At 45.0% G+C, this 18,528-nt stretch overlaps 1 protein-coding gene across 1 annotated transcript; it reads right to left on the bottom strand.

Annotated features, from left to right (window-relative positions):
• Positions 1-13,363: 13,363 nt before the first annotated feature.
• On the bottom strand, positions 13,364-18,121 carry LOC123119561 (zinc finger CCCH domain-containing protein 62). The gene is made up of 10 exons (XM_044539411.1): positions 17,772-18,121; positions 17,504-17,577; positions 17,123-17,237; positions 16,938-16,996; positions 16,616-16,667; positions 16,435-16,546; positions 16,261-16,359; positions 16,049-16,176; positions 14,947-15,051; positions 13,364-14,806 (listed from the first exon to the last, which is right to left on the bottom strand). Exons 1-10 carry the CDS (start codon positions 18,038-18,040, stop codon positions 13,543-13,545), a joined length of 2,277 nt encoding a protein of 758 aa, XP_044395346.1. The 5' UTR covers positions 18,041-18,121; the 3' UTR covers positions 13,364-13,542.
• Between the last annotated feature and the right edge of the window lie 407 nt (positions 18,122-18,528).

The following is an 18,528-nucleotide window of genomic DNA, read 5'->3' on the forward strand; positions in this document are numbered from 1 at the left end:
TTGGTAGCACACAAAGTGTTCCTCCGGTAAACGGGAGTTGCATAATCTCATAGTCATAGGAACATGTATAAGTCATGAAGAAAGCAATAGCAGAATACTAAACGATCGAGTGCTAAGCTAACGGAATGGGTCAAGTCAATCACATCATTCTCCTAATGATGTGATCCTGTTAATCAAATGACAACTCATGTCCATGGCTAGGAAACATAACCATCTTTGATCAACGAGCTAGTCAAGTAGAGGCATACTAGTGACACTCTGTTTGTCTATGTATTCACACAAGTATTATGTTTCCGGTTAATACAATTCTAGCATAAATAATAAACATTTATCATGATATAAGGAAATAAATAATAACTTTATTATTGCCTCTAGGGCATATATCCTTCAGCCTCCCACTTGCACTAGAGTCAGTAATCTAGATTACACAGTAATGATTCTAACACCCATGGAGCCTTGGTGCTGATCATGTTTTGCTCGTGGAAGAGGCTTAGTCAATGGGTCTGCAACATTCAGATCCGTATGTATTTTGCAAATTTCTATGTCTCCCACCTGGACCTGATCCCGGATGGAGTTGAAGCGTCTCTTGATGTGCTTGGTTCTCTTGTGAAATCTGGATTCCTTTGCCAAGGCAATTGCACCAGTATTGTCACAAAAGATTTTCATTGGACCCGATGCACTAGGTATGACACCTAGATCGGATATGAACTCCTTCATCCAGACTCCTTCATTTGCTGCTTCCGAAGCAGCTGTGTACTCCGCTTCACACGTAGATACCGCCACAACGCTTTGTTTAGAACTGCACCAACTGACAGCTCCACCGTTCAATGTAAACACGTATCTGGTTTGCGATTTAGAATCGTCCGGATCAGTATCAAAGCTTGCATAGACGTAACCATTTACGACTAGCTCTTTGTCACCTCCATAAACGAGAAACATATCCTTAGTCCTTTTCAGGTATTTCAGGATGTTCTTGACCGCTGTCCAGTGATCCACTCCTGGATTACTTTGGTACCTCCCTGCTAAACTTATAGCAAGGCACACATCAGGTCTGGTACACAGCATTGCATACATGATAGAGCCTATGGCTAAAGCATAGGGAACATCTTTCATCTTCTCTCTATCTTCTGCAGTGGTCGGGCATTGAGTCTTGCTCAACTTCACACCTTGTAACAAAGGCAAGAACCCTTTCTTTGCTCGATCCATTTTGAACTTCTTCAAAACTTTGTCAAGGTATGTGCTTTGTGAAAGTCCAATTAAGCGTCTTGATCTATCTCTATAGATCTTGATGCCCAATATATAAGCAGCTTCACCGAGGTCCTTTGTAACGCCCGGGTAATCAAGCTACAGTAATTCCCCGCTAATCATGCCACGTCACCTCGGTTACTGTTGTTAACCGTGCGATGATCCAAAACCGTTTCATAATTTAAATTCAATTAGAGTCAACAATAAAAGTTTTTTAAAATATAAAACAAAATGTTCGGGAGATGCCATATTTTGCATAAGTAAATATGGTGTAGTAAACACATTTTTCTAAAATGCCTAAATAATTTAAATTGAAATAAAACAGAAAAGAAAATAAATAAAAGAAAGAAAATACAAAAGAGAAAACAAACAGAAAAAAAGGGAAAAGGAGCCCCCCCCACTGGACCCTGGCCCAACTGGGCCAACCCCCAGGCCCAGCCGGCCGGCCCACCCCGCCCCCACTCCCTTATCCACTCCCCCACCGACACCCCCCCACTCCCCCGAAATATCTCCCCCCTCTCCCCTGATTTGGATCGGGATCGAGAGGAGATCGCCGGACCCCAACGCCTTCGCCAACTCGTCGGCGTCGCCTCCTCGCCTCTCCATCGCCGGCCACCCCGAGCTTCCCCGAGCCCGCTGCCCGTGCCCTACTCCTCCTCTATGAGCTTCCCCCCTCCTCTCTCTGCCATGGCCGCGCCCGCGCGTGACCGCGCCCCTTCTCCTGCCACCCGCGCGCCGTCGCCGCTCGGGCTTGACCCCGCCCGCGGCGCTCGTCGCCGGGTCCGCCAGACCACACGCCCCGTCCGCCCGCTGCGGCCCCTTGCCCAGCGCTCCTCCCCGCGGGCGCCTCTCCACCGACCACGGCCAGCGCGCCCCGCTCCGGCCATGGACTCGCCGTGGCCACCGCCCCCCTGTCCAGCGTGCACACGCCACGGTCGCCGCGCCCCGCGCGCACGCTCGGCCGCGCTCACCGCCGCGCCCGCACCTCCCGCCGTGCTCACCCCCCTGCCTTGGCCTCGCCCTGCACCCCTGGGCCGCGCACACCTCCCCTCGCCTCCGCCGCTCGCCCCCGCGCACGTCGGCGCGTCGCTGCCGCCCGGCCCGCGCACTAGCCGCACCGCGGCCGGCCTCTGCCGTGGCCGGCGTCGCCGCCCCTGGTGGCCTCGGGCGCACACGGGCGCCCACTCCCGCACCAGTTTCGCCCGCTCCGCTAAGGCCCCCGGGCCACTGCCAGGTGGGGCCTCGCCCCCTTGAGCCACTGCCCCTGGGCCCGAACCCCCTTGGGCCACAGACAGGTGGGCCCCCGCGCCCAGAGAACGTTAAAAAAATGAATGAAAATGATTTAAAAATAAAATAATAATAATAATATATAAATAAATAAATAAAGAAAATAAAAATAAAATAATAAAAATATAAAATTAGTAAAAATAAATTTAATTAACTTAATTAATTAATTAATTAATTAACTAAATTAATTAAGTTAATTAATCCTGTTTAAATTAATCTAATTAGTTAGTTAATTTAATTAAACAGTAGTTAATTAGCTAACAGCCCCTGACAGGTGGGACCCACCTGTCAGGTTGACCAGGTCAACGGTCAACGTTGACTCCTGGCGTCAGCATGACATCATGCTGATGTCATAAATCCAAATTTCGAATTAAATTAAATAATTAATTAAATTCCAGAAATTAATAAATTCTTTTGAAAATCATATCTTTTAATCCGTAACTCGGATGGAAATACTTTGTACATGAAAGTTGCTCAGAACGACGAGACGAATCCGGATACGCAGCCCGTTCGTCCACCACACATCCCTAACCTATCGGACTCGCAACTTTCCCCCTCCGGTCCGTCTGTCCGAAAACGCGAAACAGCGGGAATACTTTCCCGGATGTTCCCCCCCTTCGCCGATACCACCTACTGTCGCGTTAGTACACACCTAGCACCGCTCATTGTCATGTCACGCATCGTCATGCTTATGTTTGCATTGTATTTACTGTTTCTTCCCCCCTCTTCTCTCCGGTAGACTACGAGACCGACGCTGCTGCTGCCCAGTTCGACTACGGAGTTGATGACCCCTCCTACTTGCCAGAGCAACCAGGCAAGCCCCCCCCTGATCACCAGATATCGCCTATTCTTCTCTATACTGCTTGTATTAGAGTAGTGTAGCATGTTACTGCTTTTCGTAATCCTATCCTGATGCATAGCCTATCCTTGCTTCTACTGTTGTTACCTTTACCTGCAATCCTACATGCTTAGTATAGGATGCTAGTTTTCCATCAGTGGCCCTACATTCTTGTCCGTCTGCTGTGCTATACTATCGGGCCGTGATCACTTGGGCGGTGATCACGGGTATATACTTTATACTATATACATGACACATGTGATGACTAAAGTCGGGTCGGCTCGTAGGAGTACCCGCAAGTGGATCTTTGTGGCGGAGCGACAGGGCAGGTTGAGACCACCTAGGCGAGAGGTGGGCCTGGCCCTGGACGGCGTCCGCGGTTACTTCGACATAACACGCATAACGAGTTCTTGGTATTTGATCTGAGTCTGGCCATTTGGTCTATATGCACTAACCATCTACGCGGGAGTAGTTATGGGTATCCCGGCGTCGTGGTATCAGCCGAAGCCTTCGTGACGTCAGCGACTGAGTGGTGCGCGCCGGATTGGACTGGAACGCCACTAGGCTAGGTCTGCTTCCGGCCGCGTTCGCAACATGCAGGTGTGCAATGGGCGATGGGCCCAGACCCCTGCGCGCATAGGATTTAGACCGGCGTGCTGACCTCTCTGTTGTGCTTAGGTGGGGCTGCGACGTGTTGATCTTCCGAGGCCGGGCATGACCCAGAAAAGTGTGTCCGGCCAAATGGGATCGAGCGTGTTGGGTTATGTGGTGCACCCCTGCAGGGAAGTTTATCTATTCGAATAGCCGTGTCCCTCAGTAAAAGGACGACCCGGAGTTGTACCTTGACCTTATGACAACTAGAACCGGATACTGAATAAAATACACCCTTCCAAGTGCCAGATACAACCCGGTGATCGCTCTCTAACAGGGCGACGAGGAGGGGATCGCCGGGTAGGATTATGCTATGCGATGCTACTTGGAGGACTTCAGTCTACTCTCTTCTACATGCTGCAAGATGGAGATGGCCAGAAGCGTAGTCTTCGACAGGATTAGCTATCCCCCTCTTATTCTGGCATTCTGCAGTTCAGTCCACTGATATGCCCCTTTACACATATACCCATGCATATGTAGTGTAGCTCCTTGCTTGCGAGGACTTTGGATGAGTACTCACGGTTGCCTTTCCCCCTCTTTTCCCCCCTTTCCTTTCTACCTGGTTGTCGCAACCAGATGCTGGAGCCCAGGAGCCAGACGCCACCGTCGACGACGACTCCTACGACACTGGAGGTGCCTACTACTATGTGCAGGCCGCTGACGACGACCAGGAGTAGTTAGGAGGATCCCAGGCAGGAGGCCTGCGCCTCGTTCGATCTGTATCCCAGTTTGTGCTAGCCTTCTTAAGGCAAACTTGTTTAACTTATGTTTGTACTCAGATATTGTTGCTTCCGCTGACTCGTCTGTGATCGAGCACTTGTATTCGAGCCCTCGAGGCCCCTGGCTTGTATTATGATGCTTGTATGACTTATTTATGTTTTAGAGTTGTGTTGTGATATCTTCCCGTGAGTCCCTGATCTTGATCGTACACATTTGCGTGCATGATTAGTGTACGGTCAAATCGGGGGCGTCACATCCTTCATTGAAAAACTCTTATTCAAGTATCCCTTTATGCTATCCAGAAATTCTATATCATTTCCAACCAGCAATATGTCATCCACATATAATATCAGAAATGCTACAGAGCTCGCACTCACTTTCTTGTAAATACAGGCTTCTCCAAAAGTCTGTATAAAACCATATGCTTTGATCACACTATCAAAGCGTTTATTCCAACTCCGAGAGGCTTGCACCAGTCCATAAATGGATCGCTGGAGCTTGCACACTTTGTTAGCTCCCTTTGGATCGACAAAACCTTCCGGCTGCATCATATACAACTCTTCTTCCAGAAATCCATTCAGGAATGCAGTTTTGACATCCATTTGCCAAATTTCATAATCATAAAATGCGGCAATTGCTAACATGATTCGGACAGACTTAAGCATCGCTATGGGTGAGAAAGTCTCATCGTAGTCAATCCCTTGAACTTGTCGAAAACCTTTTGCAACAAGTCGAGCTTTATAGACAGTAACATTACCGTCAGTGTCAGTCTTCTTCTTGAAGATCCACTTATTCTCAATGGCTTGTCGATCATCGGGCAAGTCAACCAAGTCCACACTTTGTTCTCATACATGGATCCCATCTCATATTTCATGGCCTCAAGCCATTTTGCGGAATTTGGGCTCACCATCGCTTCTTCATAGTTCGTAGGTTCGTCATGGTCTAGTAACATAACCTCCAGAACAGGATTACCGTACCACTCTGGTGCGAATCTTACTCTGGTTGACCTACGGGGTTCAGTAACAACTTGATCTGAAGTTTCATGATGATCATCATTAACTTCCTCACTAATTGGTGTAGGTGTCACAGGAACCGGTTTCTGTGATGAACTACTTTCCAATAAGGGAGCAGGTACAGTTACCTCATCAAGTTCTACTTTCCTCCCACTCACTTCTTTCGAGAGAAACTCCTTCTCTAGAAAGGATCAAAATTTAGCAACAAAAGTCTTGCCTTCAGATCTGTGATAGAAGGTGTACCCAACAGTTTCCTTTGGGTATCCTATGAGACACATTTCTCCGATTTGGGTTCGAGCTTATCAGGTTGAAGCTTTTTCACATAAGCATCGCAGCCCCAAACTTTAAGAAACAACAACTTTGGTTTCTTGCCAAACCACAGTTCATAAGGCATCGTCTCAATGGATTTTGATGGTGCCCTATTTAACGTGAATGCAGCCGTCTCTAAAGCATAACCCCAAAATGATAGCGGTAAATCAGTAAGAGACATCATAGATCGCACCATATCTAGTAAAGTACGATTACGACGTTCGGACACACCATTACGCTGTGGTGTTCCGGGTGGCGTGAGTTGCGAAACTATTCCGCATTATTTCAAATGAAGACCAAACTCGTAACTCAAATATTCTCCTCCACAATCAGATCGTAGAAACTTTATTTTCTTGTTACGATGATTTTCAACTTCACTCTGAAATTATTTGAACTTTTAAAATGTTTCAGACTTATGTTTCATTAAGTAGATATACCCATATCTGCTTAAATCATCTGTGAAGGTGAGAAAATAACGATACCCGCCGCGAGCCTCAACATTCATCGGACCACATACATCTGTATGTATGATTTCCAACAAATATGTTGCTCGCTCCATAGTTCCGGAGAACGGTGTTTTAGTCATCTTTCCCATGAGGCACGGTTCGCAAGTACCAAATGATTCATAATCAAGTGGTTCCAAAAGTCCATCAGTATGGAGTTTTTTCATGCGCTTTACACCAATATGACCTAAACGGCAGTGCCACAAATAAGTTCCACTATCATTATCAACTCTGCATCTTTTGGCTTCAATATTATGAATATGTGTATCACTACTATCGAGATTCAACAAAAATAGACCACTCTTCAAGGGTGCATGACCATAAAAGATATTACTCATATAAATAGAACAACCATTATTCTCTGATTTAAATGAATAACCGTCTCGCATCAAACAAGATCCAGATATAATGTTCATGCTCAACGCTGGCACCAAATAACAATTATTTAGGTCTAAAATTAATCCCGAAGGTAGATGTAGAGGTAGCGTGCCGACCGCGATCACATCGACTTTGGAACCATTTCCCACGCGCATCGTCACCTCGTCCTTAGCCAATCTTCGCTTAATCTGTAGTCCCTGTTTCGAGTTGCAAATATTAGCAACAGAACCAGTATCAAATACCCAGGTGCTACTGCGAGCATTAGTAAGGTACACATCAATAACATGTATATCACATATACCTTTGTTCACCTTGCCATCCTTCTTATCCGCCAAATACTTGGGGCAGTTCCACTTCCAGTGACCAGTCTGTTTGCAGTAGAAGCACTCAGTCTCAGGCTTAGGTCCAGACTTGGGTTTCTTCTCCTGAGCAGCAACATGTTTGTTGTTCTTCTTGAAGTTCCCCTTCTTCTTCCCTTTTCCCTTTTTCTTGAAACTGGTGGTCTTGTTGACCATCAACACTTGATGCTCCTTCTTGATTTCTACCTCCGCAGCCTTTAGCATTGCGAAGAGCTCGGGAATCGTCTTATCCATCCCTTGCATGTTATAGTTCATCACGAAGCTCTTGTAGCTTGGTGGCAGTGATTGAAGAATTCTGTCAATGACGCTATCATCCGGAAGATTAACTCCCAGTTGAATCAAGTGATTGTTATACCCAGACATTCCGAGTATATGCTCACTGACAGAACTATTCTCCTCCATCTTACAGCTATAGAACTTATTGGAGACTTCATATCTCTCAATCCGGGCATTTGCTTGAAATATTAACTTCAACTCCTGGAACATCTCATATGCTCCATGACGTTCAAAACGTCGTTGAAGTCCCGGTTCTAAGCCGTAAAGCATGGCACACTGAACTATCGAGTAGTCATCAGCTTTGCTCTGCCAAACGTTCATAACATCTGGTGTTTCTCCTGCAGCGGGTCTGGCACCCAGCGGTGCTTCCAGGACGTAATTCTTCTGTGCAGCAATGAGGATAATCCTCAAGTTACGGACCCAATCCGTGTAGTTGCTACCATCATCTTTCAACTTTGCTTTCTCAAGGAACGCATTAAAATTCAACGGAACAACAGCACGGGCCATCTATCTACAATCAACATAGACAAGCAAAATACTATCATGTACTAAGTTCATGATAAATTTAAGTTCAATTAATCATATTACTTAAGAACTCCCACTTAGATAGACATCCTTATAATCCTCTAAGTGATCACGTGATCCAAATCAACTAAACCATGTCCGATCATCACATGATATGGAGTAGTTTCAATGGTGAACATCACTATGTTGATCATATCTACTATATGATTCACGCTCAACCTTTCGGTCTCAGTGTTCCGAGGCCATATCTGCATATGCTAGGCTCGTCAAGTTTAACCTGAGTATTCCGCGTGTGCAACTGTTTTGAACCCGTTGTATTTGAACGTAGAGCCTATCACACCCGATCATCACGTGGTGTCTCAGCACGAAGAACTTTCACAACGGTGCATACTCAGGGAGAACACTTATACCTTGATAATTTAGTGAGAGATCATCTTATAATGCTACCATCAATCAAAGCAAGATAAGATGCATAAAAGATAAACTTCACATGCAATCAATATAGGTGATATGATATGGCCATCATCATCTTGTGCTTGTGATCTCCATCTCCGAAGCACCGTCATGATCACCATCGTCACCGACGCGACACCTTGATCTCCATAGTAGCATCATTGTCGTCTCGCCAACTTATGCTTCTACGACTATCGCTACCGCTTAGTGATAAAGTAAAGCATTACAGGGCGATTGCATTGCATACAATAAAGCAACAACCATATGGCTCCTGCCAGTTGCCGATAACTCGGTTACAAAACATGATCATCTCATACAATAAAATATAGCATCATGCCTTGACCATATCACATCACAACATGCCCTGCAAAAATAAGTTAGACGTCCTCTACTTTGTTGTTGCAAGTTTTACGTGGCTGCTACGGGCTGAGCAAGAACCGTTCTTACCTACGCATCAAAACCACAACGATAGTTTGTCAAGTTAGTGCTGTTTTAACCTTCTCAAGGACCGGGCGTAGCCACACTCGGTTCAACTAAAGTTGGAGAAACTGACACCTGCGAGCCACCTGTGTGCAAAGCACGTTGGTAGAACCAGTCTCGCGTAAGCGTACACGTAATGTCGGTCCGGGCCGCTTCATCCAACAATACCGCCGAACCAAAGTATGACATGCTGGTAAGCAGTATGACTTATATCGCCCACAACTCACTTGTGTTCTACTCGTGCATATAACATCTACGCATAAAACCAGGCTCTGATGCCACTGTTGAGGAACGTAGTAATTTCAAAAAAAAAAATCTACGCGCACACAGGATCATGGTGATGCATAGCAACGAGAGGGGAGAGTGTTGTCCACGTACCCTTGTAGACCGAAAGCGGAAGCGTTAGCACAACGCGGTTGATGTAGTCGTACGTCTTCACGATCCGACCGATCAAGTACCGAACGTACGGCACCTCCGAGTTCGGCACACGTTCAGCTCGATGACGTCCCTCGAACTCCGATCCAGCCGAGCTTTGAGGGAGAGTTCCGTCAGCACGACGGCGTGGTGACGATGATGATGTTCTACCGACGCAGGGCTTCGCCTAAGCACCGCTACGATATTATCGAGGTGGACTATGGTGGAGGGGGGCACCGCACACGGCTAAGAGATCCAAGGGATCAATTGTTGTATCTAGAGGTGCCCCCCTGCCCCCGTATATAAAGGAGCAAGGGGGGAGAGGCGGTCGTCCAGGAGGAGGCGCGCCAGGGAGGAGTCCTACTCCCATCGGGAGTAGGACTCCCTCCTTTCCTAGTTGGAGTAGAAGAAGGGGGAAGGAGGAGGGAGAGATGAAGGAAAGGGGGGCGCCGCCCCCCCCCCCTCCTTGTCCAATTCGGACTAGATGGGGAGGGGGCGCGCGGCCTGCCCTGGCCGCCCCTCCTCTTCTCCACTAAGGCCCATCTTGGCCCATTAAACCCCCGGGGGGTTCCGGTAACCCCCGGTACTCCGGTAAAATCCCGATTTCACCCGGAACACTTCCGCTATCCAAATATAGGCTTCCAATATATCAATCTTTATGTCTCGACCATTTCGAGACTCCTTGTCATGTCCGTGATCACATCCGGGACTCCGAACTACCTTCGGTACATCAAAACACATAAACTCATAATATAACCGTCATCGAACTTTAAGCGTGCGGACCCTACGGGTTCGAGAACTATGTAGACATGACCGAGACATGTCTCCGGTCAATAACCAATAGCGGAACCTGGATGCTCATATTTGCTCCCACATATTCTACGAATATCTTTATCGGTCAAACCGCATAACAACATACGTTGTTCCCTTTGTCATCGGTATGTTACTTGCCCGAGATTCGGTCGTCGGTATCTCAATACCTAGTTCAATCTCGTTACCGGCAAGTCTCTTTACTCGTTCCGCAATACATCATCCCGCAACTAACTCATTAGTTGCAATGCTTGCAAGGCTTATAGTGATGTGCATTATCGAGTGGGCCAGAGATACCTCTCTGACAATCGGAGTGACAAATCCTAATCTCGAAATACGCCAACCCAACAAGTACCTTCGGAGACACCTGTAGAGCACCTTTATAATCACCCAGTTACGTTGTGACGTTTGGTAGCACACAAAGTGTTCCTCCGGTAAACGGGAGTTGCATAATCTCATAGTCATAGGAACATGTATAAGTCATGAAGAAAGCAATAGCAGAATACTAAACGATCGAGTGCTAAGCTAACGGAATGGGTCAAGTCAATCAGATCATTCTCCTAATGATGTGATCCTGTTAATCAAATGACAACTCATGTCAATGGCTAGGAAACATAACCATGTTTGATCAACGAGCTAGTCAAGTAGAGGCATACTAGTGACACTCTGTTTGTCTATGTATTCACACAAGTATTATGTTTCCGGTTAATACAATTCTAGCATGAATAATAAACATTTATCATGATATAAGGAAATAAATAATAACTTTATTATTGCCTCTAGGGCATATATCCTTCACCTGCCGGAGGGGGGAACCCTGACCGGTGGCCATCTTCATCATCCTGGCGCTCTCCATGACGAGGAGGGAGTAGTTCATCCTCGGGGCTGAGGGTATGTACCAGTAGCTATGTGCTTGATCTCTCTCTCTCTCTCTCTCTCTCGTGTTCTTGAGGTGGTACGATCTTGATGTATCGCGAGCTTTGCTATTATAGTTGGATCTTATGATGTTTCTCCCCCTCTACTCTCTTGTAATGGATTGAGTTTTCCCTTCGAATTTATCTTATCGGATTGAGTCTTTAAGGATTTGAGAACACTTGATGTATGTCTTGCATGTGCTTATCTGTGGTGACAATGGGATATCACGTGATCTACTTGATGTATGTTTTGGTGATCAACTTGCGGGTTCCGTGACCTCGTGAACTTATGCATAGGGGTTGGCACACGTTTTCGTCTTGACTCTCCGGTAGAAACTTTGGGGCACTCTTTGAAGTACTTTGTGTTGGTTTGAATAGATGAATCTGAGATTGTGTGATGCATATCGTATAATCATACCCATGGATACTTGAGGTGACATTGGAGTATCTAGGTGACATTAGGGTTTTGGTTGATTTGTGTCTTAAGGTGTTATTCTAGTACGAACTCTATGATAGATTGATCCGAAAGAATAACTTTGAGGTGGTTTCGTACCCTACAATAATCTCTTTGTTTGTTCTCCGCTATTAGTGACTTTGGAGTGACTCTTTGTTGCATGTTGAGGGATAGTTATATGATCCAATTATGTTATTATTGTTGAGAGAACTTGCACTAGTGAAAGTATGAACCCTAGGCCTTGTTTCCTAGCATTGCAATACCGTTTTCGCTCACTTTTATCATTAGTTACCTTGCTGTTTTTATATTTTCAGATTACAAAAACCTATATCTACCATCCATATTGCACTTGTATCACCATCTCTTCGCCGAACTAGTGCACCTATACAATTTACCATTGTATTGGGTGTGTTGGGGACACAAGAGACTCTTTGTTATTTGGTTGCAGGGTTGTTTGAGAGAGACCATCTTCATCCTACGCCTCCCACGGATTGATAAACTTTAGGTCATCCACTTGAGGGAAATTTGCTACTGTCCTACAAACCTCTGCACTTGGAGGCCCAACAACGTCTACAAGAAGAAGGTTGTGTAGTAGACATCACCTACCAAGGAGTCAAGGTTCCAAATATAGTCCGATAAAGTTAAAAGAAAATATGTAATGCGGAAGGATCAACTAGTAGTGAAAGGATTGAAATAGGCCTAGAGGGGCATGAATAGGTCTTCTACACATTTTGTCTTTTTCTTTGACAATTTAGGCTATGTGGACAAATAAGGTGGGCCTAAATGTAACTATGACGAGCACAACCTAAACGAACAATGCAAAGGTCAAGGGACCAAATCATTAAAGATAGCTTATTGGGACATTTATTTATTTGTTGGCACAATTTAGAGCTTCCCTTCAACTATAAAATGTCGCTCTAACCACACTCTGCATTTTTGGTTGCTTGCCTGAGTTGATTACCTTTTAGTGTCATTGATAATCGTGTAGTATTGCTATGTAAATTTGGATAAATTTGATCGAAACATATGTGAAATTCATCTTTTATGCATGCACAAAAAAATGCATAGTTTCAAGTTGATGCTTCTCTTCGTTTGCTATCTAATTGAATGACAAAATCTGTTGTGGTCTGTGTTGTATCTAGGCCTTAGAACATTCTTGTCTTGTTGGTCTACCATATATACTCCCTCCGTCCGGAATTACTTGTCGCGGAAATGAATAAAACTGGATGTATCTAGAACTAAAATATGTCTAGGTACATCCATTTCTCCGACAAGTATTTCCGGACGAAGAAAGTACATATGATTGTTGCTAGGTAGCTTGACACTAAGAGAGGAAAAGAAAAGATCAAATGACGTGTTAACTGATAGGCAGGCAGGGTGTGTGCTGTGTTGAGGTGGCATGCGTTTGTACCGAGTTGTGGATGATTGTTGTTTTATATATAAAGTAGGGCGAAAGCCTTTTCCGGTAAGGGGTTCTTACTGAATTATTAATGCACACGAACACCGCCCCGAGGCGCGCCCCAGCTTTAGTACAGGCGAAACGGGAGAAGATGGTTGGGATGCTATGGGTCAACATCCAGTTCTTTTTCAGCTTGAGATTCACAAACTCAGAAGTTGCTACAAAATCTTAAAAGAACTGATCCGGTATATATTGCAGCGAAATATATCTTCTAATCTCCTAGACTACATTGCATGGAAGTTCTTGTCGCAAAATCCGTTTATAAACCATAATTATGAATCAAAATCCTTTTATAAATTATAATCCATCAATCCAAAACATCTGATTAAAGAGCGTGACAAACCAAAAGAAAGAAGCAAAAAAGTGTAGCCTTGCTTGCCAACAGAAGTTGACTGACAAAATGGGAGTTGTCACCTTCAAATTCTCAGGTGACTGCACAAAGTGCTGCTGCCCTTCAGCTGCCATGAGAAAACTTGCAGTCTCCCTCATAGGGGCACCGCAAACCTTGTTGGTAGTAGCGGCAGATCTTCAGTGCTGGAAACTGCTGGGCGTGCCGGTAATTCTGATGATGGTTCTCCTGGGGATGATACTGGTTGTGGTTCATTCTCCAGCTATCGTGCCCATTCTGATGATGGATCTTTTGGGGCTGATACTGGTCCTGAATCATTTGCCCGCGACCATACTGATTGTGATGATATCTCTCCTCAGGATTGTACTGCTCTTGAGTCGTTTGCCTATGATCGCGATAATCCCCTTCTTGGTTTCTTGAAGAGAAATCCTGAATTCTAGGCCTGAGAGGTTGATGCCATTGGCTATCACCGTGAGCATGTGGATGGCCGTTGGAGCCATGCTGGTGTGTCTTTGCATGCTGAGTCCCACGACCCTGGAATGCTGATTCGTCATACGTTGTGTTATGGTAATTGTTATTCCGACGATCAACGGGCTCTACTCTGTAAGTTCTATTTCCATCCTCCTGCCGAAGCACTTCAGTGTGTTGATGTTTGGGGGGCTGTGGTGGATTTTTGATCTGCTGTGGAAGTGCTGGCCTTGATGATTGCTGCTGCATTGCGTTCCCTGGTCCCGCATACTGTGGTGGATTTTTTATCTGCTGTGGAAGTGCTGGCCTTGCTGATTGCTGCTGCATTGCGTTCCCTGGTCCCGCATACTGAAGGCAAGGGGCCTTGCCGTGATCAATGGAATGTACTCTGTTGGTTCCCTTCTTTGCATCCTCCTGTGGAAGCACTAAATTGCGGTGCTCATGTTTGAGGGGCTGTGACTGGTTTCTGATCTGCTCCATAGGAGTTGGCTTTGATAATTTCTGCTGTTGAACTGCATTCCCTGGTCCTCCATAATGAAGGCAAGGGGCCCGACCAAGTATGCTGACAGTTTTTGTTGTACCCTCCTGCGGAAGCACTTTATTTTGCTGCTGATGATGATTATTGTGTTCCTGTGGGTTCTTGAACATTTGCTGTGCAGGAGTAGGCCTATGATTGTCGTGTTGCGTTGGGTGCTTGAAAATTTGCTCTGAAGTGGTGGGCCTTGACAGTATTTGCTGCTGCCTTGTTTTCTCTGGTTTGCCATGTTGGACGGAAGGACCCTGATAGAGGAACTGCTGATGAAACAAATGAACTGCAGGATTTTGTTTTGAAGATATCTGCTGCTGCCTTGCGTTCCAAGGTTCACCTTGTTGGAGGGAATCACTCCTCCCTTCATTGAATCTAATAGCAGGTTAAAAGCTTACATTAGGAACAATCAAGCAAAAAATACATTTATATGCAGAAAATTCCCAACATCCAATAGTAAGTAATCAGGATAAAGCTTTCATGTAAAAGGATAGAATGATAAGATTCACAAATACCTTTGATCAACAGGATTCGTGGACACAACCTTCTGTTGTGGAACAACAGTTTGAGATGATATTTCATTCATGTTCTCTTTCCCTTTGCTCTTGTTGTCTTTAAGCCTGTTCCCCAAAACAACATTTGAAAATCATAACATTAATGATATTTGTGGCCAGACACATAACTGTCATGATGGCTCCTCACTACTGCTGCAGGCAAGTCCAGGAGTTGAGACAGTGCAGGAAGAAACCAAACATGCTTAGGGTCGAAGCAGATCTTTAACGAAAGAAAGACTCAGGCTGGTGTGGTAATTCCTATTGAGGGGAGAGGTATTACTATACAGGTCCAGTTCATGTTCTGTTAGGTTAAAGAGTTGTAGTTTATTCAGTTTTCAGTCGAACCCGCAAGGCAGTGGGTAATTTGAAGGTGCGCCCAGGTAAAAGAAATCTATTTTTCCATGTCAAAAATTTCCAAGTAGACATGCACATGTAAATGTCTGAGCACTTTATATGCTTATAAATTTTCATGGAAAATATCATTATACATACTTTTCTCTTTTACACATGGTGTGAAAATGTTTTTTTTACATGAAACTTACAAACATATAAATGTAATGTTTTCTCATTTTCATGTAGTTACTTATTTTCAAACACTCTAGAGTTAACTTTATCTAACTATATTAGTCATAATCAATAGCTGAGACCTCCAATAATCCAACAAGTTTGACTTCCAAATCAATCATATGCAGTCAGCACGGACGTAGCTACCTTCTCGAGCAGAATCTCGAAAGTGTGTCATTTGTTTACTTGCTTCCAAATCATAAGCTGATTCCACTGTTCAAATGCTTTCTATAAAGTATAAACAGGTTTGAGCTTGCTATAAATTCCAAACTCAGGGTAAGATGATCTGAAAACTGTACACTTTTCCCTAGTTTTAAAAATAAAATACTTTACCACTTTAGCCCTTAGGTGGGTGATACGGTACTACAGGTATTTTAGACACTGCAAGTAGCCAAAATGCAAACAAATCGCACAAAAAATTACATTATTTTTCCCAGACACCAGGGAGTTACATTATGATTATCAATACCATATTCATGTCGTAGTATTAGAGGCGTACCTATTAAATCTCCTCATCTTGTCAATCTCTTTCTCATGAATCCTGACCTCCCTTGACTTACGTGCCTGGAACCCTCTTGCATGTTTTTCTTCCAGGACTCTGCTTCTTTCCTTTTCATCAGGCCATGGCTATGAAGGTAGAAACTCTATCAGTACCAGTTTAATTGTAAGGTCCTCTTTCCCACTGAAAATGAACCTTACTAGAGAGCAAACCTGTCTCATGGTCTTATCCTTGTAAAGATTTCTTCCCTTTATGAGGAGAGGATGAAGGGGAGGCCATGGTTTGTACCCTTTACTCCAGAAAATCTCAACCTATGTTGCTGATGGTTAAAAACAGTATATGAAGATGATTTCCTTACAATATTATAGCTCAACGCCAGAACTCACAGTGAATGTATGCTGTTGCTTTGCAGTGCCATAGCTTTCTTTGATTATTCTACCAGCATTTGTCCTCTGACCGCATAGACGACCCTTGATTCCACGAGGATCTCCCTTTTTCCTACAGTGATACTCAAACATCACGCCCATCACTAGAGCAAATACAAAATATCTGCTTGATGTGTATTACCTTCTGTAAATATTTTGCTCAAACATCACCACATCACCTTTGCATGCATCACCTACAATAAAAAATTGCTACATAAGATTGACAAAAGTAGCACTTAAATGGCATAGCCAGGGAAGAAAAGTTCTGATACTGTGAGCATTATTGTGTTTAATTTCGAAGTAGTACATGAAAATGGGTTTGTTGAAATTAATTCTAGAGCTAAGAAGCTCATCTTCCAAGTGACAAGACTAGTCTTACTAAATAAGTCTAGGGATTTGTTGAAATTAATTCTCATACACGAGCCATGTTTTGTGCTAAATTAGAAATAGCCTTTTTTTCTCACCTTTACAGTTCAGAACAAAGCTTGACACTGGATACTTCACATCTCCAAACAATTTAACCCTGAATGTTTGCGAATCACAAGAAATTTTTAAGTACATCAATGGACATAGGAAATAACTAAGCAAAGACAATAGCTCACTTATAACAAAATTATTTAAGAGATAACATAAGGGATGTAGTTCATACTCAATGTGATCCCTGATACGATTTAGAAGCTCTTCTTTCTTGCCTCCCAATCTCAACTTGTGAATCCTCAGGTATGCTTTGCATTCATAAACCTTCAATTTCTCCAACTGGCCATCTACATTTCACAACAGTACAGATACCATCAAACTAATATCTTCTCAATAAGTTATATTCATCTTGGTATTGCCTCAATAAGTCAATATGATGTGTATCCTAGTTTTCCTACAGAATGTTACAACTCAAATATCTTCTCCCAGTTCCCTTTCTGACAAGTCGGTACACATTGCTCATGTCAAACTTATAAGACCGTTCCGTTTCCAGTTTGTACACGTAAGTTGCAAGGGCACATAATGTGGCAGAAAAGAAGACTAGGGAGCTCACCGTGCATCAGCTTGTCCACCATCGCCAAAAGATCAATATCCTCATTTCCCATCTCTAGCGCCACGGGTGCTTTCCTGAAATTTCAAAATTCACAAGGAATCCTGATCTCCACCAAGAAGCAAAATTTCGATGCAAAAAAAAAAGAACTCGAAGACCCAGGCCAACAAACGCAGAACGAATCGCGAAGATCGTGAGAATATATTTCCGTGTACGTTCTGGCCATCTGAACCGAGCCAAATCGAGAGGAGAAGGGAAACCAGGAGCGAACCTGCCCTTGCGCGCGGAGATGGACAGCCGGGCCATCCTGGACCACAGCGCGGCCTCCCCCACCGCCCGCTTGTCGGCGGCGGGGTCGAAGGAGGGGTCCTTGTCGGACCCCGCGTCGGGGCCGTAGAGGTCGGCGAGGGTCTCAGCCTCCGACCCATCATCGCCTCGCTCCTCGCCGCTCTCCACCTCCTCCTCCGACTCCGATTCTGCCCCCTCGAGCGGATCGTGATCCGCCGGTGGGAGGCCGGTGCGGGCGGCGGCGGCGGCCATGGCGGGTTATTGGGTCGACCGTTGGGGATGGAACGAGAAGGGAGGAGTTTCCGGGTTTGAGTATTCGTTGGCTTTTATGGTGTTTTGGCTGGAAAATGTGTTGGCCCTTCTTCGTGTAGGCTATGGGGTTTTAAGAGCTTTGTCACAGGGCACCTTTTTTTTTCTTTCTATAAACACAACATTTCCAGGATTTCTTTCAAAACGCATTACAAACGTAGACAGCTCGCAAAAAAATGATATCCGGCGAACGTCAGATTATGGCGATTCCCAGCGAACAACTTGCTGGACATCGGATGGTCAACACGAATCCTAAAGCGATGGAGGGTCGCCACGTCAGTTGAAGCCATCGTTCGCTCGGTGCGAATCCTCGCGCGAACGGCCTCATCAGTTCGACCTTAGTCTCTCACGCACTCCCCATTTCTCTCTGTCGCGTTGCACTATCCTCCTTCTCGTCGGCAACCGCGGCAGGGTGCCTCGCGCGCGGCGTG

Source organism: Triticum aestivum, chromosome 5D (assembly GCF_018294505.1).
Source record: "Triticum aestivum cultivar Chinese Spring chromosome 5D, IWGSC CS RefSeq v2.1, whole genome shotgun sequence".
In the NCBI taxonomy this organism is placed as follows: Eukaryota; Viridiplantae; Streptophyta; class Magnoliopsida; order Poales; family Poaceae; genus Triticum; species Triticum aestivum.